Source organism: Trichosurus vulpecula, chromosome 8, assembly GCF_011100635.1.
Source record: "Trichosurus vulpecula isolate mTriVul1 chromosome 8, mTriVul1.pri, whole genome shotgun sequence".
Taxonomy (NCBI): Eukaryota; Metazoa; Chordata; class Mammalia; order Diprotodontia; family Phalangeridae; genus Trichosurus; species Trichosurus vulpecula.
This window is the reverse complement of record NC_050580.1, coordinates 44,595,221-44,619,141: the sequence shown is the minus strand read 5'-3', so window position 1 is coordinate 44,619,141 and position 23,921 is coordinate 44,595,221. Positions and strand designations below refer to the sequence as shown.

Sequence of the window (23,921 nt, the reverse complement as noted above, 5' to 3'; positions counted from 1 at the left end):
CCGTCTCTGGGGCTCGGTTTCCTTGTCTGACGAATGTGGGGCTGGAGCGGACGGCCTCGGAGGCCCCTGGCAGCTTTAGAACCAGCTCTGGATGCCGTCCTATGCCAAGATCTCAGTCTCAGCCAGTTCGCAGGCAAGGAGCCCGCGCCTTCGCCAAGGGGGCGAGGCTATCTAACCCTCCTCCTCCCTCCTCCCCCTTCTCTAGGCTTGAGGGAAATCACGCGATGCCCTTGAGGGGGAGGAGGCTCTCGATCCGGCCCCTGATTGGTCTGGGCAAGAGACGGGGGCGGAGTCGTGGTCAAGATTCTTCAGGACAGAGAGGGTTGGTTTGCTCGTGACCGTGACCGAGTTCGTAGTATCCTGCGCACTATGGCATCTCTGTCCACACTGCTCCTCCGCGGGCCCACCCTGCTCCGCTGCTGCCCCCGGCTGTTCGCGGCCCGCACCTACGCGGCGGGTAAGCGGCACCGGCCCCGGGGCGGGGGGGGGACGGACCGAGGAGGGGGAAAAAGGTGGACTTGAGGCTCCGCGGGTGTCCGCGAGGATGGAACTCGGGAGATGTCCGCGAGGATGGAACTCGGGAGATGCCCGCTTCAGATCGCGGCTTTGCCACGTGACCCTGCGCGAGTCAGGGAACCTCCCCCACTCGGCTTTCCCACCAGCAAAATGGGTCTGATAGCAGCCCCTACTTCACGGGGTTACCGAGCCCAGAGGGAATCGTACCAGTGAAGCACTTTGCAAACCTTAAAGCGGTAGGTGCGAGTGCGTTATAGGATCGAGGGTCGTTGGTTTCCAGCCACCCGGAGTTTGTTTAGCACCTGCGCGGTGCCGGCCCCGAGGCTCTTCAGTTCTCTAGTGCTCTCTCTGGGGATGGAGGCCTGGTCAGCCTTTATTGATTGAGAATTGGAAGGTCCCTACAGATCGGGAAACTCAGAAGCGGGAACAAGTAGGAAAGAGGCTCCATGTTAGGAAAACTGGCAAGGAGGGATTGCCTCTTCTGGGAGTGCCCTTCCCCCCCTCCCCAACCCAAGGCATGGAGACGGTGCCATGGAGAAGGCAGAGAACGTTGTGGGAGGAGGAGAAGGCATGTGGACCCCTGATCCTTTGCTCTCCTGCTGCGGGTGAGGAACAAAGGTCCCTTTTCCTCGCCACGTGTGAGGAATGTGGGCAGTGGGTCAAAGGAAAGGAGGGAGAGTTTGAAGCCAAGGGCAGAGATTGAGGTGGATGGAGTGGGCATCAGCTGCCGGAGAAATAGGACCCTGAAGGGCTTGGAGAGGCATTTGGTGACCAGGGGATGGATGGGGACAGAAGCCAGAGGTGAGGGTGGGAGGTCTGTGTATACATAACTTGTTAAAGAAGTTTGAAGTTAAGGTAGGAAAGCCATGCAACAGCAGCTGAGAGGCATAGACTTAAGCAAGTCAACCATCTCTTAAATGCCTACTATGTGCCAGGTCATCGGGAATATAAAAAAGATGCATCTGGCCCTGCCCTCCAGGAGTTTCCTTTCAGCTGGGGATGGGTGTGCTAACTAGAACACAGTAAATCCTTGATTTGTGCAGGAGAGGTGAAGGAACAGAGAGTACTAAAAACTGGGGGAAAGGTCTTGGGCAGGAGCCAAGTTTTGAAAGGCTTCCAAGAGGTGAAATTTAGGAGGAGGGAGTGCCTCAGGGAAGGCACAGAGACAGGAAAATGGAATGTTGTAGAGGGACCACGGCCCTTGGGCCAGAACCTGGAGTTTGTGAAGAGAAGCAAGTTACAATCAACGGAGAAAGGTAGGCTGGAGCCAGATTATGAGAGATTCCCGTGCTAAGCAGGAGTTTGGATTTGGACCCAGGGCCATTGGCAGCCTCTGAAGCTCCTTGTGCATGAAAATTCCTTGCTTTAGGAATATCCATTTAGCAGCTGGAGGGAGGATGGAACAAAGAGGAAAGAGCATCAAGGGATATAATGAAGGTGACCAAAGTGGCTACCCTTCATGCTTCAGATATGAGGCTCACCTATCAACTGTCTTTTGTCTTTTGTCCAGGACTGACTTCCCTAAATTCAGGCAAGATCATAATCACTAGCAAAGAATTTGAATAATAATGCAAGACCTCTAGCTTCTTATAATGATAATAATCATAGCTAGCATTTATGTAGTGCCTACTGTGTGCCGGGGACTGAGCTAAGTGTTTTACAAGCATCTCATTTTATCCTTTGGGAGGCTATTATTATCGCCATGTTACCATTGAGGAAACTGAGGCAGGCAGAGGTTAAGTGACATACCCAAGGCAACGTAGCTACTAAGTATCTCAGGCTGGATTTGAACGCAGGTACCTGGACCCCCTGCTTTAGACAGCCTCCCTTCTCTGACAAAAGCTAAGAAAATGGCATCCTAGGAAGTAGTGGCTAGTTAACTACCGAATGAAGGACTTTACATTGCGGAGGGACACCAAGCACAGTTGTGCCAACCAGGAGAGCTTCCAGGCTTCAGCTGCATAGTGAGCGTTTCATCAAGCAAGGAAATGGTGTGCAGGAAAGCTGTAATTGTCCAAAAATATATGTCTTTTCAACCTATACTGACGAGAAACAAACCTTGTCATCTGAAAGTAAGAATGCCTCGAAATTCTGTTTTGGATCAGTTGATTCTCTTTGTTGTAGTTTCAGGAGGCTGGGGAAGGATGAGCCCAGTGGGCTCCTTTGATTTTTATCCTGAGTGAAATTTTCCTTTGTGCTCTCTTATTGTAGGTGGTGACTTTAAATACATCATTACAGAGAAGAAAGGGAAGAATAATAATGTGGGGCTGGTTCAGCTGAACCGGCCAAAGGCCCTGAACGCACTTTTCCAGCCTCTGATAGAAGAGGTCAACCAGGCCCTGACCGTATTTCAGGAGGATCCGTCTATAGGAGCCATAGTCCTGACAGGCACAGAAAAAGCATTTGCAGGTGGGTCACTTTGGATGGAAATGGTGATTAAACAAACTTGCCAAGTTTAGCTAGACGTATGGTCAGCTTATGATGGCTTTATGAGTTTTAATTGACATTCCTCAACATGTGTATTCTATTCTCAGACTTTGACAAAGCATAGTTTTGTGTCCTCTCAGTAGCATCTTTTAAAATATTAGAGTGATATCTATGAAATAGAAACTGATAGCAGATTAAAAATTTGAATTCAATGATATCTTGCTTTCAGAAAGTGCTATAAAAATGAGAGAGACACACAAACTTAAAATAAAGGTCAGGAGTAGAATTTATTATGTAAAGAAGCAGGGGTAGTAATCATGATCTCAGTTAAAGTTAAAATCAGATTTAATCAAGAGAGAAAAATAGGGAAACTACACTATGTGTCAGCCGTACTAATCAATAGTGTTAGACCATATAAAATAGCTAGACATTAAAAAAAATGAGCGTATACCTGCCAAAACAGACACAGGAACTATACAAATATAAACACAAAACACCTTTTACACAAAATTAGATCTAAATAATTAAAGCAATATTTATTGTGCATGAGTAGGTAATGCTAATATAATTTTTAAATGCAGTTTTATTTAACTAATCCATTTATGTAATACTATCCCAATTAAATTGCTAAAGCATTGTCTTATTGAGTCAGAAAAAATTATAACGGTTCATTTGGAAGAGCAGAGGGTCAGGAATTTCAAGGAAATCAGGAGTAAAAGATCTGAAGGAACTAGATTGAGTAGTATCAGACCTTAAACTTTATTATAAGTTGAGAATAGTGTTGAAGTGTAAAATGGATAATTTTGATTATTTTAAATTAAAATCTTCGTGTATAAATAAAACATATGTAGCCAAGAATAAAGGGAATGCAGAAGATTGGGGGGGAAAAACTCTCATAGGCATTTTCCCAGATAGAATGTGATTGTGTTAGAATATTGTTGTGGTGTAGAAAATGAGGACCTGGTGGATTTAGAAAAATATGGAAAGACTTGGACATACGAAGGAAGATGTTATCAACCTTCAGAGAAACAAATGACAAGTGGAAATAAACATAATATGGTCTTATGTATATACATTTGAGTGTATATGTTTGTATGTTTATGGATATCTATGTAAGCATATATGTGTGTCTATATGCATGTACATATAACATGTATATACATGTATATGTATGCATGTGTGTGTGTGTATATCCATGCTTAATTGTAGAGGGGGGTAAAAAATTAAGTCAGAGGTGCACAGCGGAGGGCAAAAGAAAACATACAAGGAGGCAAAGAAAAGATGGACAGCCCTGAACACAATATATAGTATTTATTATATAGGTTTTCTTGAGATGGAAATATATTGCTTTATATCAAATCCTCTCATGTTCTGCTGTGTACATGGCAATGTTTTTTTTCTCTTAATTTATATTTAAGTTAAAAATAAATTTAAAAACTTAAAAAATATATTAGAGTAAAACACTCTTTGGGGGCAACCATACCTACAGTGACGCGGGAGCAAGTGGGAGACTCGCTAGCGAGCAGCTATTCTGCATATTCTTCAATCTGTGCAACAAGGACTGGGAAATGGCACTTTTAATTACCCTGTGACCTTGGGCGAATCACTGGACTTCCCTAAGACTTAGTTTCCTCATCTGTAAAATGACCTCTAATGTTCCTTCCAGCTCTGGATCTGTGATTCAGTTCTCCCCACCCAGATACCTGTGATTTCATTAGTGTAGGAGCTCTAGGAAGTACTTCCTCCATCATTGTAGGTCCATGCCTTCTTTGGAGTTTATGTTCAGAGAGTTTTTTGGAGCATCAAGAGGTCAAGTGACTTTCCTACAGTCGACATTGATCAGAGTCAGGACTTGAAGCCAGGCTTTCCTGACTCCAAGGGACCTTCTTTTCACTATACTAAACCATAATACCTTGCAAAATTAAGATTCAGCCCCACTTTTATACTTATATGAATCTTCCTATAATTGTTTGATTTAAAATCCCATGACACCTACTTAGTTTATCCTCACAAAGATTAGATTAGATTCTACGCTTTTGAAAGTTTAAGTGGTAAGGGATGTGGCCTCTTTTCTGTGACAGATCTCCATCAGTTTTTCTCTCTCTTTATAGCTGGAGCAGACATCAAGGAGATGTCTGATAAGACTTTCCAATCTTGCTACTCGGGGAAGTTTTTAAAGGACTGGGACAGCGTCACCCAGCTCAAGAAGCCGATCATAGCTGCTGTCAACGGCTATGCAGTGAGTGTTAATGGTCCTTCTCCTGTCAGTTTCCTTATCTCGGAGGCTTTAGTGATTCCATTCAAACATATTTAAAGCATCAGTTTTGAATTTTCCCACTTGGAGCCCTCCACTAGTAGTTGGGGGCCAACAGGCATTTCCTTTTATTTGAGTACCTAGAAATTCAGGAGTAGCTTCTCTCTTAGCAGCCATAATTTCCTCATGAAAACTAAATTTTAAACTTTGGATTCCACTAACTGATAAAAATCAAGTCCTATTGGAAGTCTTCAGGTTACTTGTTATGCCCTCAGTGTGAATCTATCAGCTTTTTTTTTAAATCTAGGAAGTAGACATTGTGATTACCTTTGTTCTTTATAGTTTCTTTTCATTTTTAACTTAAACCCCAAATAAAATGAACATTTTCATACATAAAGTAGGACAGAAAAAGAGGACTGTACATGAAAATCTTTATTATATATAGTTTGTGTTTCTTTTTAAGTATATAATAAATGCTTCAATGATCCTCTTTTCTTTTCTTTTCTTCTTTTTTTTTTTTTTTTGCTAACTCCTACCTTCTTTATTCTCCAAATTGGAGGGAGGGGAGAAGGAAAGAATTAGGAAAGAGGGGAGGGAAGGAGGGAGAAAGGCCCTTGTAAAATAATTTGCATAGTCAAGCACAATAAATTGCCGCATTGGCCATATCTGAAAATGTTTGTCTCCTTCAGCACCTTCAGTCCATTGCCTTTATAATGTTTCTGTTGTATAAATTGTTGTCCTGTCCCATTTACTTCACTGGACGTGTGTTTATACAAATCTTCCTGGATTTGTCTGAAACTATCCCTTTTGTCATTTCTTACAACACAATGATACTCTATTACATTCACGTGCCATAATTTCTCCAGCCATTCCCTGATTGCTGGGCACTCCTTAGTTTCCAGTTCTTTGCTATAACAGATAGAGCTGCTATTGTCATGTTTTACTTTTTCTTCGTTCTTTGTTCTCTTTGGGAATATGGATTTAGTAATGGTAATGACTTTGGGGGTATAATTCAAAATTATTTTCTAAAATGACTGGACCAGTGGCTTGCTCCACCAACAGTGTATTTTGTACCTGTTTTCCCATAGCCCATCCAATAATTGTCCTTTTTTTGTCATCTTTGCCATTTGATGCATGGAACCTCAGAGTTGCTTTCACTTTAATTTCTCTAATAATGATTTAGAGCACTTTTTCATATGGTTATATGTAGTTTGAATTTAGGAGCACTGCCTGATCGTGTTCTTTGACCATTTATCTATTGGGGAATGGTCGTGGCCTTTAGCTTTTCAGGCTGTTTTATGGGAACACACAAGGCTTATCATTTTAACACCTGGACCTCTGGCAGAGAATCTGAGATAGGGGTTTGTGCTTATCTGTCTTTTCTGGTAGCTTATAATTCAACTTCTAGCCAGATGGTCATTTTCTTCATCTATAAAATGCAGGAAGGGGCTGTGTTGATCGGGGAATGGCTAAACCAGTTACGGTATATGGATATAGTAGAATACTACTGTGCTCCAAGAAGTGATGAAGGGGATGGTTTCAGAGAAACCTGGGAAGAGTGAAGTAAACAGAACCAGAGAACCATTAACACAATAACAACAACATAGTGAAAACACAACTTTGAAAGACTTAAGAATTTTGATCTAAGCAATGACCAACTACAATTCCAGACCGCACATGATACATGCTACCCACCTTTAGAGAGAGAGGTGATCGACTCAGTGCAGACTGAGACATATTTTCTTGGATATGACCAATGCAGGAATCTGTTGTGCTTGACTGCATATTTGTTACAAGGGTTTGGGTTTTTGTTGTCAGTGAAGTGTAAGAGAGGTGGCAGGAGGGAGAGAATATAGATTTTTGTTCATTGAAAAAATTTCATTTAAAAATAACTCAGCTCAAAGATCCTCCCCTCCAAATAAAATCCAAAAATAAAAAATTCCCAAAATATAATTAATTTCAAAAAATAAAATGAAAAGGCTATACTAAAGGACCTCTAGCTTCCCTTCTGTGTGCTATCTCGTGTTGTGATTTTAATTTTAATCAATTAATTGATCTTAAAATGTAATCAGTCTTAAAATTTTTTTTTAATACATTGATATAAAACACTTTTATCTGGGTACTTTTCCAGCTCCTTAGATCAATGAAAATACAGAATTTCTTCTTAAAGACTAATTGGAAGAATGCTCCAGTTTTCCAGCCCATCCTTCATGAATATATGTGTGTGTGTGTGTGTGTGTGTGTGTGTGTGTTGTTTTTTGTTGAGTGTAAGAGCTGCTTTCAGGGCTTATGGTCCCCTGTAGTAGAGCAGGGATTGTGAGAATAAGTTCAGGGTTAAAGTAATGTGTAAGAGAGATCATCAGTCTTTCAAGGACAAATGCTAGGTTTTTGGCTCACCTCATTCCTCTAAGAGATGACTCTCCTATCTGTGTCAGTGTCTGTCTTCTTTTTTTAGTTGAGTCAAGCTTTTTATTTAATGTTACAAAAAATATTTAGTCAAACAGACCAAAGCCCATGTTATCATCGGACTCCTTGGATTCTTCTTTTTTTTGGCTTCCTCTTTCTTCTTCTCCTCAGCTGGGACAGCTGTGCTAGCAGGAGTAGCCCCTCCAGCAGGGGCAGCACCACCAGCTGCTGGGGCAGGTCCACCAACTCCTACATTGCAGATGAGGCTTGCAATGTTTATGTTGGACAGGGCCTTTGCAAATAATCCAGGCCAGAATGGTTCAACATTTACACCTGCTGCTTTAATGAGGGCATTGATTTTAGCCTCCGTGACCATAACCTCATCGTCGTGGAGGATGAGGGCAGAGTAGATGCAAGCAAGCTCAGAGATGGCCATTTCACCAGATGGATGGGGAGACTTGTTTGTAGTGGTGCTAGTCACCAGCTGATGTGAGGGTTCACCCCAACGCAGCCTTAGCTTCAGAAGAAGAGCCAAGCACCTTACAGATAACTGAAGAGCTCTTTTTTTTTGTTTTAAGGGGATTTAAAGCTGACAAATGGAATCATGGTCAGTTTGGTTTCTGCTGGGTGCTAACAGCATTGTGTTTGTTTTTGCAGCTTGGAGGAGGCTGTGAGCTTGCTATGATGTGTGATATCATCTATGCCGGTGAGAATGCTCAGTTTGGACAGCCAGAGATCCTGTTAGGGACCATCCCAGGTAATGAGCCCGCAGGCTATGACATAAACTCCTAATTTTGCCACTAAAGCTGTCTTCCCATGGGTAACCATGGGGTTTGAGGGCTATGCTAGCAGGACTCCAAATTCTGGAGGGGGACCTTGCGTGCCAAGAGAGGAGGATAGAGTCCATAATGTTGACCAAGTTCTGGTCACTGTGTGCATCTGGGCAGTTGATCAGAATTGGGTGATGAGATCTCTCTCAGGTGCACCTGATTAAACTAAGTTCAAAAGCTAGGCAACACACACCAGGGAGATTGAATGGGAAATGGACATTTCTAGCCTGTCAGATTCCAGAGGAGTATTCCAAGTTCCAGGCAGAAGAAAGGGATGTTAGGTACCCTGTTAGAACCGCCTGCAGTTGGTGATGGATAACAATTATTAGTCATTAAATTGTTTTACTCCTACCACCTACCCATTGGGTACTGAGTTGGGTTGGGGAGAATTCACTGGGGATATGGGGGACTGTTCCAAAATTATCTCTTTCCTTAGTGAGGGCCCCACAGTAGGGATTGTTGGAAAAGCCAGTGAGTAAAAAGAAAGGAAAAGAAATGAAGGCAATTAAGCACTAAAGACACTTTTTACTAGGGCTTGGATAGGGAGGGTTAGAAGTAACTAAAAGACTTAAGTATTTCAGAGGGATTCCTGGAATGGAGGGGAACGAATGCCCTGCAGCCTTTCTGTTGAGATTTTTCTGCTCCCTCCAGTTACTGCCTCTCCACCCCTTATTTGCCCTTAACTATCTTATCTTTCCCATCCTTCACTCTCCATTATCGAGCCCAGTAGTATCCTGAAGCTTGCAAATGGGATGGAATTTTTTTTTCAGAAAGCCTAATAATTCTTCCATTCCTCCTAGGTGCTGGGGGAACTCAGAGACTTACCCGGGTAGTTGGAAAGTCTTTGGCAATGGAGATGATCCTTACGGGTGACCGAATCTCAGCTCAGGAAGCCAAGCAAGCAGGTACTGGTTCCAGACTTTTGTAGCTGCGCTTCAACCAGTCAGTAGGCATTTATTAGTGCCTACTATGTGCCAAGTACTGTGCTAAGCACTGGGGATTTCAAAGCAAGGCAAAAAATAGGCCCTACCCTCAGGGAACTCATGATCTAATGGTAGAAGCTCACAACAGAGAATTCACTCTCTGTGCCAAGGTTGGAGGGGGGTTTTGTATCCATTGTTTTCCTCCTGTGTTCAAATAGATTGTTCCTCGAGATTCCTCCCAGAAAGAGGACCATTATTCTTCTTGTCTGTGCTTAAGGACGTTGGTGTTACTCGCACTAATAGGGGGCAGAAGGTTACATGATTGCCCTGTGTCTTTTCACCCTGCCCACTTCCAAGAGTGTCTGTACAAAGGGGTTTGACAGAAGGGAATTTTCTATTCTCTTCCCCTCAATTGTTGCTGCCTGGAGTTTGGTTCAGTCAATCAAGAGAAAATTCAATAAGTCTCTGTTGAATTCTCATCCCTGGTACCATCCACACAACGTCTCTGTGGGGAAATTCTTGGCTTAATCTCAATGATGAGGAGAGGAAGCATAGAACGTGTATTTGCTGAGTTGATTTGTTTATTGATTTTGGAAGGATGTCTATAAGAAAACAGTCTGGAATACTTTGTTGAAGTCTTGAATACTTTTAAATTGTCATTGGTGAAGTAGGAGGAGGGACTAAATAACCTTCAAATATATTTGTTTGGTGTGCTGTTTACCTTGATTTTTGCTTTAGGCCTTGTCAGCAAAATTTTCCCTGTGGAGAAGCTGGTTGAAGAAGCCGTCCGTTGTGCAGAAAAAATTGCCAGCAATTCTAAACTTGTGACACAGATGGCCAAAGAATCAGTGAATGCAGGTATTGATTTTACAAAAGGTTACAGAGTAGAAGAGGTGCCTGGGGGAGAGACCAAGACTCCAGGGAATGGTTCTAAAATCTGAAATCTAATGGCATTGAATGACAGCATGGATAAAAATCTTTTGGATTCTCAAATACTTCAGTTGGCGATGGGGCGTTCTTCTGTCTGAGCAAGACAGCCTAGCTTCTTAACATTTGTAACAAAGTGAAAACTCTTCCTTCATAGCTTCCATCTAAAGCATATGGCTTTTGCTCAAGCTGAACAGGAGAGCTAAACTTGCTGTGCTTGTTAGAGAATTCAATTAAGAATAGATGTCCAGCCCATGCTGAAGGCCTATGACCTTGGCTGTTTGAGTCCTGTAGGCCCGGAAATAGTCCAATGTTCTAGTTCACCCAGGTTTTTGTTTTTCCCCATGGTAGGTTATATCATCATAAAACAAAGGATCTGGACCACACTATTCTAGCTTTCTCTAAAAAGAGCCATATTATGCTCACCCTTAACCTTTATTAGAGGGTCAGGAGAAGACTGTTTAAGTGGGGTTTGGCTTCTATAAAGCCATAGTTGAAGATATTATCAATTATTTGGCTCAGTGTGCCCTTATTCAAGCACTCCTGGAATAAATTTCTTCATAAGATTTACTTCCAAGAAGAAAAGTAAATCTGTCTCTGCCAAATGATCACTATGCTTTCTTTTGTCAATGAGGAATATAATGAAACTCAATGTGTTCTCTTCTCTTACCTTCCAAGAGTCCAAATCAGTGCCACGTAGTAGTAATCAACTTTTTTCAGTACCTAGAAACCTTTACCCTGAGTTTCTGGAGCCCATCTACTTCTCTTTATAAGCTACCCAAATCCTCTGGGAAGCAGGTAGGCTGGAAGTAACACAGATTTCCCAAGGGCAGGCCCTTTTTGCCCAAGTGACCTTTCATCTCCTTCCTTGTGCCCCCCAGAATCCTGGTATCCTTCTTACCATAAACTTGTGAAACAGAGGTCCTGAACCTTGTTTTGTTTCACAAACCCCTTTGGTAGGCTGTTGAAACCTTATGGACTCCTTCTCAGAATAATGCTTTCAAATGCATAAACTATACAGGATTTGATATGGGAGGAATTTCTCCTCTTTGAGTTCATGTGGCAGATTGCTGTGTCATATATATATATATATACACATATATATATATTTATACACACACACACATACACACACTCACACACACACATTTGCCACAAGGCAGAAATTATGGCGGTAAAAGCCTAGGTTTTATTATTTTGCTTAAGTATAGGTTTAGACCTTTGAGTAAACTTGAACCACCATGACGATTCTGACAAGGCTTCTTATAATTATAAATAACAGTTATGTCATTATAAAAGTATACATCAGAATGACAGCGAAATAATTCTTTTACATATTGTAATCTTGTACATTCCTTTTAGGCCATAAAAGTTAAAGAGAAGATAGATCTAATATGACATACTTTCTTCAATGTCATAAAAATTGTACAGACTTAGGTAAATTAAGTCCTAATCTCCTATATCCCTGAAGGAAACAGACTTCAGCAAACAAACCTTCTGTATGTATACTGAGTCAGATTACAGATCAAACTATTTATAGAGGATTCACAATAGGCTGATTGAGGAGGAGGATTTACTCCTCTCCAAAGAGTCAGAGACAGTTGAGATTCTTCCTCTGGCTTTTAGGCTCTTGAGTAAATTTTAACATCCCATGGAACAGATTTGTTCACATGAAGTTAACATGAAAACAGACTTTTAGTTGCAGGAGGAGTGGCCTTGAGTCCTGAATAATCAAAAGGGAATCAAAAATGCCCATAACAGATTGCAAAAACCAACTATATTGAAATACGGTTATCAAAGTATTAAAAGTTCCAAGTTTGTGGATACCCTGAAATTTATCCATAGACCCCTTGGGGTTCCATAGACTTAAGAACTCTTATCCTAGGGGTATTTGCTTACTTCTGATACAACTTTCTGCAAAATCTCCAAATCAAAACCAGCCTTTGGACATACGCCTCAACAGAGTATGAAGCATGTGCCCAGCAGTAGCTTTTTTTGTACCCTGCTGCTTGCCAGACACAGAAGAGGGTTTTTCTCTGGGTACATTTCTTGAAATGGAAGGTTAAGGATTAGAAACCATTGGCCATATGAATGTTTTTTGGCTGTTGTGGATGGGGCTGTATAAGAACAGGACTAGAAGTTGGGAAAGCTCTGGGCCTAATGCCACTAATTAGCTTTGGGCTTTAGAGCACATCACATTTTCTCTGGGCCTATCTCTTCTCCTGTAAGATACCTGAGACAATAGGTACAAAGAGTGCTCTAAAAGCCCTTCCAGTACATTTGTTTAACTTCTTGCTTATCCTTTATTCAGTTGTTTACAGAATTTTATCTGATCCAACAGTGGTGAGGGGGAAGGTGTTAATGAGTGTGAATTGTGAGACCCTAGTATTAAAATAACATGTTTCTGAAGGAGCACTAGGGGCTTCCAGTACCTAGTATCTAGTACCTAGAACCAGTAGCTGCCAAACACACCCAAGGACGTTGGATTTGAGTCACTCTGGCATGTCGGAGGGGACCTGACAGCTTCTGATACTCTGGAATTGTGGGAGGATGAAACTAAACATAGGATGTATAAGGCCAGACTTCTCAGAGGCCACCCCAGTTTGGTGAGCACCCAGAAAACAACACACACACACACACACACACATGTGCGCGCACACACATGCACACACGTGCGAGCACACACGCATCCTGCGTCTTCCCCGTGCTTGACTTTTAGGATTTGTTTTTCAGCTTTTGAGACGACATTAGCAGAAGGAGTTAGATTGGAGAAGAAACTCTTCTACTGCACCTTTGCCACTGTAAGTAAATGGTTTATCCAATGTTGGCGCCTCTGCTATACTTGAGAAGTTAGAGGAGTTCAGATTGAAGTCTTTACTCACATGTGACCTTACCATGAAAATAGGAGGTTATGTAATTGAGGCCCTTATGATGATGTGGAGGCTACTTTGGGTTCTTTAGGGTTGTGTCAACTGAATATAAGCTTTGGCAGGTCTTACCAAGCCCAGAAACCTTCAGGCAGGTACACGGCTGTCATTAGAAAACCAGTCTAGTCAGGTTTCAGGAGGTTACCCGCCCCCCCCCCCCCCCATCAGAAGGTTGGTTGTCAGATGCTGATTTTTCAATCAAATGAGATAACTCACTTTGTAAAGCATTCCATCGGTGTGAACTATTGTTATTATTTTGGCAACTCATGAAAACCGTCTACTGAGGCCTGGAGGGGCCAAAGCCTGGTAGAGGGAATGGGAATACCCACCCTGAAAGACTCTCAGCTTCTCTGAAGTATATAATTAATTGCCAATTCAGCTTGGCCAGGAGTGGTAGTTGCCCCTTGCCTAGCTGGCTCAGGTCTGAGTTCTACATTTGGTTGGACATGTTTAACCTGCTTGGAACAGACACAGTACAATATAAAGAAGTCAAGAGTTAGAAAAAGATAATGTAGATGATTATTCTGGGCATTATATAGAAGAATTTGCCATCTTTTTTGACAGCTCCTCTAATGTATTTAAAACATCCTATTTACATATGATTTTTTCCTGAAATATATGTAATAAACATTGTGTGTGTGTGTGTCTGTGTTGTATAAATTGTTTGATCACCCAGATTTTTATGTTGAGAAGTGTAACACCTTAAGCTAATAATTTTTGAATATTTGCTGGTAACCAAAGGAAAGAAAACTTTGACAAATCCTCATTCTTATTCCTTCCTTCCTGGTGAGTGCCCACTGTTCTAGAGGTTTCGCAGAATAAAAGAGTCTCTTCCGAGCATTTGGCAGTATGTGAGTCATGTATTGGTACCTAAGATATGTGAACTCAGATTTCAGGGAGACCTGGGTGTGAATCCTAATTGGCTGGCAAGTCACTTAACCTTTCTGTGCCTTGGTTTGGAGGTAATAGCACCAACCTTCCATCTTTGTCATGAGCCTTGCCCACTTGTTAAAGCTTAAAGCAGCTTGTATTATCATGGATTTGCAGTCTGAGGTCCTGGATTCTTATTCTGCCATGGAAAGAGCCCTGGATTTTTGCAGTCTGAGGCCCTGGGTTCTTATTCTGTCTCTGTCACCACCTCCTGTGTGACTGGGGACAAATCATGTAACTTCTCTAGGTCTCAGTGTGTGGCCCCTGGGTCCTCCTCAGCTCCAAAAATATGTGATCCCATGCTCTCTGACTCTTCCATGTTCCCCATAGGGAAGATTCCAAATCTTTTTCTTCTAGTCTCCTTTAAATGAGAGAGTTAGATCAGATGGCTTTTAAGGCTTCTCTCAATTCAAAATCTGTGAGCCTTTGATCCATTGATTGGCTGGGGCATTTACAGTATAATATCCTGACAATGGTGAGATATTGCCGTCTCTTTGTTTTTCATAATACTCCATATCAAATGCAAATAGATTCTTAATAAATGTTTACGGTTGTGATATTGGTGGAATGATGGAGATGAATGCATTAGACTTTGTTTTTGGGAAGCTACTAGCCTCGTTGGGTAGAACAGAGCCTGGGACACCACAGATGGGATTTGTATGGACGGTTGGATTGAATTTGTATAAGTAAGAATATATAAAGATACAAGAAGAGACTAAATGTCATAAATTCATAGAATTTTTCCACAATAGGGAGGGGTTAGGGATTAAAAGAAGGAAGACTGTATATCAATGCCAATTTTTCCCTTTTCTTTCTCCACAAAAGGATGACCGGAAAGAAGGAATGAGTGCATTTGTGGAGAAGAGGAAGGCCAACTTTAAGGACAATTAACTACTGACTTATACTTAAGAAGTGGCAAAGAGACTTCTATTTTTCTTTAGAAGTTACTTTTTAAAAAAATAACAATAAATCATAGCTGTTGTACACAGGTAAATTGTAAACGACACAATGTGCCTCTCTTAAAACTGCAGCATTGCTTTGGAAGACTGCGTCCTTTGCTGATTCGGAGAGCTTGTCCTTCTGTACTCAGGTGCACCAGAATCCAAGTTCTTGTCTCAAGACATTGAAGTCATTTATTTGCCTTAATCGATCTGTCTCTGCATCGTCACTAATTCCAATGCCAGGTACATCTTGCCAGTCTGATCTTACTGTCTGGTATCAGGTCAGAAATTCTTTGATGGAAGACTTTGGTGTTCTGTAGTAAAAGCAACTTCACTTGACATAAGAGACTAAGAGTCTGGAACAGCCTGTTTGTATTCACTGCCGTTTGAATGTAATCATGCCAATATGACAATCATTTCCTTCATGCTTTGGTGCTTATTTAAATTATATGGATAAGCCACTGATTAAAATGATGTCTTACTCATTATACCTTTTGTCTAAATAGCTGAGGGTTGAAAAAATTCATCTTCATAATAGTGCCACAAAACAGATAGGGAGCCATTATGCAGGAATGTAGCATCCTTTGTTAGGGCGATTACTTGTTACTTGGGTCATGTACATGTATCTGGTTGCCTCAGTTAACAAAACACAGTTGAAAACCAGGAAGGGGGCAGAGAATACTTCTGAGCAGCTGAAATGAACACCAGGATGTCTGTGAATGGAAAAGCATGCATTTACTTTTAGGAGATGGACAGCCTCCTATAAAGAGCCCAGTAATTCTTGGTTTGGGCACAGTTCCAGTAGGCTTGGCAATCCTGCTTCCCAGCCCAAAGCTGCAAATCAGTAATGGGAGTGGGCAGCCTGAGGACAGTAACAAGAAGTGATTGCCCATGGCTTGAGAGCAAAGGAGGAGATACAAGAACTAAAAAGTAGCCAGGAGATACAGTGAAAGCCCTGAATTTGGAGTCAAAGGATTGTGTTCAAATTGTACCATCACAGATTTAGAGTTGAATGGGTCCTTAGATGCCATCTAGTTCAACTTCCTTTATTACAGATGAGAAAACTAAGGCAGAAAAGAGAGTAGTGATTTATTCACCCAAAGTCACATGGAACAAATAGCATAGCTGCTGTGTGATCCTGGGTGAGTCACTTAACCCTTGTATGCCTCAGTTTCCTCATCAGTAAAACGGGGATCATATTAGCACCTGACATTTAGAGTTGTGAGGATCAAATGAACTAACTAACTATAAAGAGCTTCCTTAGCACAGTGCCTGGCACATAGTAGGCACTATAAACATGTTAACCATGACTATTTTTGAGTAGGCTTTCCAGCTCGTTCTACTGTCTCACAATCCTGCCTTAATTCAGTGATTTACTAGCTGTCTGACCTTGGATGAGTGTCTTCACTTTTCTGGGCCTCGGGTCCCTGATCTCTGTAGAGAGAGGGCTGAGCTTAGATGATCTTTAGAGTCTCTCTACTTCTACCATTTTGAACAGTAGGTTTCACCACATACCTGTTGAGTTGGCAGAGATGATGAAAGATGGAAATAGTCAACATTGCTGGAACTGTGGGAAGACAAACACAAATACACTCATTGCCGGGGAAACTGTGAATTTGTCCAGTTATCCCGGAAAATGGCTTGTTTCTATATGACAAAAGTCACCAAACTCTTCTTCCCCTCTGGCACCATGATGCTACTACCACCAGCAGAACAAAAGGCTCCGAAGAGGATGAAATACTCATAAAACTGGTCTATGGTAGCAAAATAACATGGGTGCCTGCCCATTGATGGGGAAATGGCCAAACAAACTGCGTGACTTGAGTGTAATTGAATATGACTGAATTATGAGAAAATGAGGAATTTAGAGAAACATGGAAAAACTTGTATCTGAGTGATGCAGAATGAAGAAAGCCTACCTAAAGAAACATGTCCATCATTTCAATTATGTAAATCACACTATTGCTAGAAGTCAATGGATCTTGGATGAACCATAGTGAACAACCTCAGTCCTTGAGTGGAAAGAGGCTAACACTCCTCCTTTGTAGAGGGGTAGGGGGCTAGTGGGAGAGAAAGTGCCATTCGTGCTCCTTGCTTTATGGGTCACTTAAGCTTAACATTTTCTTTGTTACAAGCTAGGCTTAAAAGAAGGGAGGAGAAGCATATCAGAAAATGACTAATGGAAAAAGATACCTTTTTAAATGGGAGAAGGGGAAGAATGACTGTGTCTCTTTCAAAAAAGCAAAAGCACAAAACCCTGGAGCCTACGGGTGGGAATAGGACCTAAATTTGAGAAAACCTGCAGTTGTTCAAATGATCACTAGAGGGCTAAGTCAGCACTGACTTAGAGAGATCTGGAAATTGAGGAATTAATGGTCAAACCGGAGAGCAAAAGGTGGATCTTTTTAAAGCAGCAAGCAAGTGAACCACAAAGAAGGAATTGCCTTTATTCTATTTAAGAAGTTAGGAGCATGGGGAACACCTTTTAGATTTCTATCAGAACTTAGTCCAGTTTAAAAGTTTTGGAGCTGAAAGAAGTAAACCTTAATTAGGGTAGCTAGCTGGTGCAGTGCGGTAGAATAGTGGGTCTGGAGTCAGGAAGACCTGAGTTCAAATTTTGCTTCAGATACTAGCTGTGTGACCCTGGGCAAGTCAACCCTTTTGCCTCAGTTTCCTCATTTGTAAAATGAGCTAGAGAAGGAAATGACAAACCACTCCAGTATCTCTGCCAACAAAACCCCAAATGGGGTCATGAAGAGTTGGACAGGACTAAAATGACTAAAAACCAAAACCATAATTATTTAGAAAATGCAGAGATGGGAGTGACATCACCTCTGAGGCTGGATAAATGGAGTGTTACTACATAAAGACATCTAATAACTTTGTAGAGCCACCAGGAATTGAGTTGCATTTATAATGTCCAGTTATCTGCCATGACTCAAAATATCTGTCCCCAAATAACTGGCAATTTCAGATGAGCATGCAAAATGGCAAAATGACAAAATGGGAGAAGATCTTACTTCACAAGTAAAGAGTATCACACCTTGCAGACCCTACCTAGATTTTACCATCTGCTCTGGTATGCTATTGATGAAATACAATCTCCTGATTCTATCACTTCAAATTCTACTGAAAGAAATTTTTCTATTAATAACCAATTATGAAATTTCCTATGTTTCTCTATTGAGGCCCAATTCCTGTGGAAGGTAAGCCTCTGAAGAACATAGCTAATTGAGATTACTTCTAACTCTCTGGGAACATGCTCTTTGATCTTGGCTGGATCCCACTCAACTAGGAGACCTTACTTCTGTGTAAACAGAATCCAGTCTAGGTAAGTTCTTATCCCAAAATGAGCTCCTGTCCTTGAACCCCTCCATTAGAGTTTAGGGTAACCCAGCTCATGAGAGAGAAAACCAATCAGAATGGTCTAGATGAAGATGGATTCCCCTGTTCAGATTGCTGGAGGCAGCTGAGTCTCATGATCAAGCCGTGTTCTCAGCAGGAGGAACTAAAAACCTCTAACCTACGCCCTCAATAAATGTCCACCAATTAGCATTGATTTTCAGTTATTATCAAGGAAATTCCCTTTCAAGGATTATTTAAAGCTTTCAGGTTCTCCATGCTTTTTGCCTTTGGTTGCTGAGAGAAACTGACTATCAATTTATTGATTGTTAGCTGGCCTAATTGATTAAACTGATGATTAATTACCCAGAAACTCATCTCTCAGGTTTATCATTCATTACATTACTGATTCAATTACATGCTTTATATGCTATAGTATGAGATTAGTAATAAGTAGTGGCTGATGCTTGTGTGGACCTTTAAAGTTAGCAAAGGATTTTTACATATTTTAACTCTGAGTGCTGTACTGGTATCCTCAAGTTAGCAGGAGACCCAGAGGAAGACCTCCAGTGTATTTGGTGTGACCTCCATGGAAGACTTATGGGAAAGCATGGGCAAGAATTGCGAAGGCTGATGCATGACCAATTCTTGATAAAGTCATATTGGCTTCTTGGGATCATTGCTTGACTTCCACTAACCATGTTTAGTACATTCTAGAATTGTGCTAGGAATTGAATTGCTCTAGGATTGAGAATTGTGTTTCCAACATGATAGTCTAACTGTAGGCCATGGGAAGGGGTGGGAGGAGAGAGGGCTGGCCAAGACATTTTCTATGGCTGTCCTCTGAGATTCTTGGTTGATTTGATTGTGACATATCTAATAGAATGTACACTGGAGAGTAGAGTCTGTTTCATTTTTGCCTTATTACCCGTGCCTGGCACAGAGTAACTGCTTAATAAATGCTTGGTGATAGATTGGCATGTCCAGTCACATGAAGTATGTGCTCAGATTGATGACCCAGCAGAACTGCCACCAGGCCTGTTGCAACCACTGACATTTCTGTCCCCAGGGGGTAGTTGACTTAGATTTCTTCTGGATCTTCCCTTATACCCAGGACATGATTCCATCTTGGTGGAGAAAGACACGCTGAGCAAAAAGTTTGCTGCTTTCCTTGCCAGGAACTACCAGTGCAGTGAATTTTTGTAACTGTGGTCTTCCTCTGATATAATCTCTCATCTAGGCACCTAGTTTCTTTCACATTTCTTGTCTACAGTATTCATGGCTTTCCAGGTAAAGAAAAATGACCTTTCAAAATAATTTCATCCTCTCTAATGGGCAGAAAGTGAAGCAAACACTGCCTGGAACAGTATTTCTAGTACAGCACTCCCCAACAAGATAATAGAAAATTTAACTTCCTATCATGCTTTAAAAACAAACAAGGGTCCACTCATCCAGGACACATTCATATGTACATAGAACAATTACTATTCTTCTGCTCTGTACCTGAAGGCCAGGTGTGTTACCATTCATCCCTCCCCTCAGGTTCTCTGGCAATCTTTAAGGGATTTTTGAGGCAGCTAGTCCCTAGCATTGGCTCAAGCCCCAACCAATTGTGTTGCACACATTTTAGGGGGTCCCCTACACCCCAGTTCCATTTAACCACTCAATACATTAGTCTTTACAATGGAATTTTTACTTCAAAGGTATAACACAAACATACAAACATCTGCCCCCACACCTAGAGTGATAATCCCCTTTTATACCACTTCAGTCTTTGGGGAAGAGAGGGAGATAAGGTTCACAGCTTAATTCAGTTCCTATATGCCATCAGTCCTACTAAATTCCAAGTCTAAAAGCTTCCTCGGCTTGAGTCCAAGCACCATCGCTCCTCAGGGTTCCCTGCTTGAGTGGCACCACATCTGTTCTGAAATCCTAGTTCCGAGGTTAACAAGATTCAAGTTCCAGGATTTAGGGGCTCCATCACCTGTGCCTCCAACTAGACAGGACAAACAAGACAGACCAAAACCCCCAAGCCCATTTTTCAAGGCCACGTGGCCTAAAGGAGTCGGTAGGCCTTGTGCCTGTGCTATGTATGAGTGAATAGAGCCTTCAACCCCTGGATGCTGCTGGAAAGACAGTCCCAGTCTGGTAAGCTTAAAGATACAGTTTGTTCTGACAATGCCACCCATGTGGTAGCAGAACCAGGGATGTGTTCTCCCTGCCCTGTCCTACATGAGTGCCTCTATCTTGGACATTTTGGGCATGGGCAGCAAAGCCCTATTCTATATCAACTGACTTCCACCCTCAGTTTTCACCATCCAGTCATCCAATTCACCACCAGCATTCTCAAAGGGGTTAAGTAAAGATCATAAAAGGAGTAAGTAGGTAAACCAGTCAGTAGTTAAACCCAGGACTTCCGACTCCACGTCCCCTCTTCTTTCCATTGTACTGTTACCATCCAGAACTAAGGGAAAATTGATGTCTGCTTCCTTTCCTTACCTCTTCTTCTAAGAGAGGTGAGACGGAGGAAATAATGGATGAAAATATTGAGAAGTATTGGGTTGTAGGTGCCAGAAGTTGAAGATGACAATGTTAATGTGAAATGTTCCAGGAATATTTTTATTTTTTTTATTTTTATTTTATGGAATAAAGCATTTCCCTAACATAGTACAATAGAAAAGATGATTGTACATGAAACTGTAAATCTACTATGCACAACTTACTATTCCTTTCAAATATACAAGATTATCATGTAAATTTCTTTTTTTTCCTTTTTTTTCCTTCCCCCCACTCCCCTCCCTGATGGCTACCGTTAGACACAAATAGATATAGATATGTATATGTATATGTGTGTGTGTCTGTAAAATTGTTCTATACATGCTTCTACTTATCAGTTCTTTCTCTGGATGCAGATAGCATCTTTCTTCATATGTCCTTTTTAGTTAATTTGGGTATTTATAATAGTGAAAATATCTCATTCGCTTAAAGTCATTCTTAAAACAATATTGCTGTTACTGTATTCAATGCTCTCTCAGTTCTGCTCATTTTGCTCTTCTTTATTTTGTGCAAATCTTTCCATGTTTTTTCTAAGATCATTGAATCCATCATTTCTTATAGCACAGAGTAGTCCATCACGATCACATACCACAACTTGTTCAGCCATTCTCCAATTGATAGACATCCCTTTGATTTCCCCTTCCTTGCCACCACAAAGAAAGCTGCTATAAACATCTTATAATGTGTTGGTTGTTTTTGTTTTTCCCTAATCATCTCTGTAAATAGATCTAGTAGCGGTATTGATGGGTCCAAAGCTATAGTGGCTTACTAACTTTTGGGGCATAATTCCAGATGGCTCTCCAAAATGGTTGGATCAGTTCACAATTCCACTAGCAATGAATTGGTATCCCAATTTTTCTATATCCCCTCCAACATTTGTCATTTTTCCCCTTCTATCATTTTAGCCAATCTGGTAGGTGTAAAATAATATCTTAAGGTTGGTTTTTGTGTTTTTTTTTTTTTTGCTTTTTGGCAGGGCAATCGGGGTTAAGTGACTTGCCCAAGGTCACACAGCTAGTACATGTGTCAAGTGTCTGAGGCTGGATTTGAACTCAGGTCCTCCTGACTCCAGGGCCGATGCTCTATTCACTGCGCCACCTAGCTGCCCCTTAAGGTTGTTTTAATTTGCCCTTCTCTAATTAATAATGATTTAGAGCATTTTTTTATATGACTATAAATTGTTTTAATTTCTTTTTTGGAAAACTGCCTATTCAGAACTCAAGTTGAAGCTCAGAACAGTTGTTAACAGCAAATGAAATCAAGAAGTATAGAATAAAATGGATGACTGTGTGCTGCAGGTCTAGCTGAGGGTAAGTAATGTATGTAAATGAAAGCCCCATTTTGAAACTCTTCAGCAGCTTGGGTAGCAGAAGCAGAGAAACCAGATGGTGACATCAATGCCAGTTAAGGATGAACAGGACAGAAGGAACAGGTGAAGGGAGCAAGGGATTATGGGGTTTGTTGAATCAGTAAAGTTGGTTGGCCCAGAGTTAAGACCAGGTAAGGAGTAAAACAAAGATAGTGTAGAGGAGACAGATTGAAGGAACAGGGAGAAATCAATCAACAAACATTTATTAAGTGGTTGCTATGTGCCAGACACTGTTCTATGTGATAGGGACAGAGAGACGAAGGTGAAACTGTCCTGCCTTCAAGGATGTTACAGCTGAGCCAGGGAAAGCAACATGTCCATGGATAGGTATGAACAAAATAGACGTTAATTTGATGAGGAAGGCACTGGCTGTTGGTGGGATCAGCAAAGACTTCATGTAGAAAGTAGAACCTGAGCTGAGTTTTGAAGAAAAGCAAGGATTTTCAGGGGCAGAGGTGAGGAGGGCATGCATTCCAGGAATGGGGAAGAGTCTGTGCCAAGTTATGGAGGTGGGAAATGGAGAATTTTGTGTGAGGAATGGTAAGAAGGCCAGTGTGGCTGGACTGTGTTGTGTGTGAAGGGGAATAATGTGTAATAAACTTGGAAAGTTAGCTTGAGGTGAGATGAAGGGTTTTGAACACCCACGTGGTTTATATTTGAGTCTAGAAGTAAAAGGGAGGCACTGGAATTTGTGTAGCCGGAAGGTGACATGGGTGTGCTTTGGAAGAATCACTTTGGCAGCCAAGAGTCTAACAGAGCAAAGAAGTTGTGTGAATGAGAGAGCAGGAGAGAGAGAAAGGCCTGTGGTCAGAGGATGGGTTTGGGAGCTTCAGAAATTTGGTTGTTGTGCAGTTCTGTGTAATGGTGAAGTCTAAGATGTGCCTGCGTTGGCCCACCATTAAAGTGGGGGAGGGCCAGAGATCACCTGTACAATGAGGAGGGTGAACTAAATGATCTTTAAGCTTATACAATTGTGTTATTCTAATGAGTAACAGGTTTCTTTCTCAAACAAAGGGGAGGGGAACATTTCTGTCCCACAGCCACAAGGGCAGCCCCAACAGAGGCCCGCTGTTTTACAGATGAGGGGTGAGGATTGAGAGAAGGAGAAAGACTATAGATAACCCAGTGCCATGACCAGGATGACTGTGACAACCACTGGAAGCGCACATCTGGATGCCCTGGGTTCCTTGTGTCACCTTTGCGTAAAGCTAAAGGAGGGGGAGAGCTGATGCTCCTCCTTCAGATGTGGCCACTCTCATCTCCCACTTTTCTGCTGCTCCCTCAGAAGAGCAGAAGAAGGGCAGGAAAAGGACTGAACTGAGAGTCTCTGAACTGGAATTAAGTCCTCTCTCTGTGACTGCCTAGCTGCATAACTTTAGGTAAGTCACCTCCTTATCTGTAAAATGACAGGGCTGGACAAAACGGGAATGACAATGAGCACTTATTTAGGACCTTAAGGTTTTGCAAAGGACCTTACAAATACTGTTTTATTTTCTCAACATCCCTGGGAGATAGAAGCTACTATAACTCCCCTTTTACAGATAAAGAAACTAGGGCAGACAGAAGTTAAATG

At 41.6% G+C, this 23,921-nt stretch overlaps 1 protein-coding gene across 1 annotated transcript; it reads left to right on the top strand.

Moving 5' to 3' along the window:
* The first annotated feature begins 281 nt into the window (after positions 1 to 281).
* ECHS1 (enoyl-CoA hydratase, short chain 1) lies at positions 282 to 15,569 on the top strand. Its single transcript, XM_036734521.1, has 8 exons — positions 282 to 457; positions 2,728 to 2,925; positions 5,055 to 5,182; positions 8,261 to 8,360; positions 9,234 to 9,338; positions 10,095 to 10,214; positions 13,017 to 13,084; positions 14,966 to 15,569. Exons 1-8 carry the CDS (start codon positions 370 to 372, stop codon positions 15,029 to 15,031), a joined length of 873 nt encoding a protein of 290 aa, XP_036590416.1. The 5' UTR covers positions 282 to 369; the 3' UTR covers positions 15,032 to 15,569.
* The last annotated feature ends 8,352 nt before the right edge of the window (positions 15,570 to 23,921 follow it).

Coding starts and splice junctions, on each gene's coding strand:
- ECHS1 (XM_036734521.1), top strand. CDS start 370: ATGGCATCTCTGTCCACACTGCTCCTCCGCGGGCCCACCCTGCTCCGC. Junction 8,361..9,233: donor CCTGTTAGGGACCATCCCAG/GTAATGAGCCCG, acceptor CATTCCTCCTAG/GTGCTGGGGGAACTCAGAGA. Junction 10,215..13,016: donor CAAAGAATCAGTGAATGCAG/GTATTGATTTTA, acceptor TTTGTTTTTCAG/CTTTTGAGACGACATTAGCA.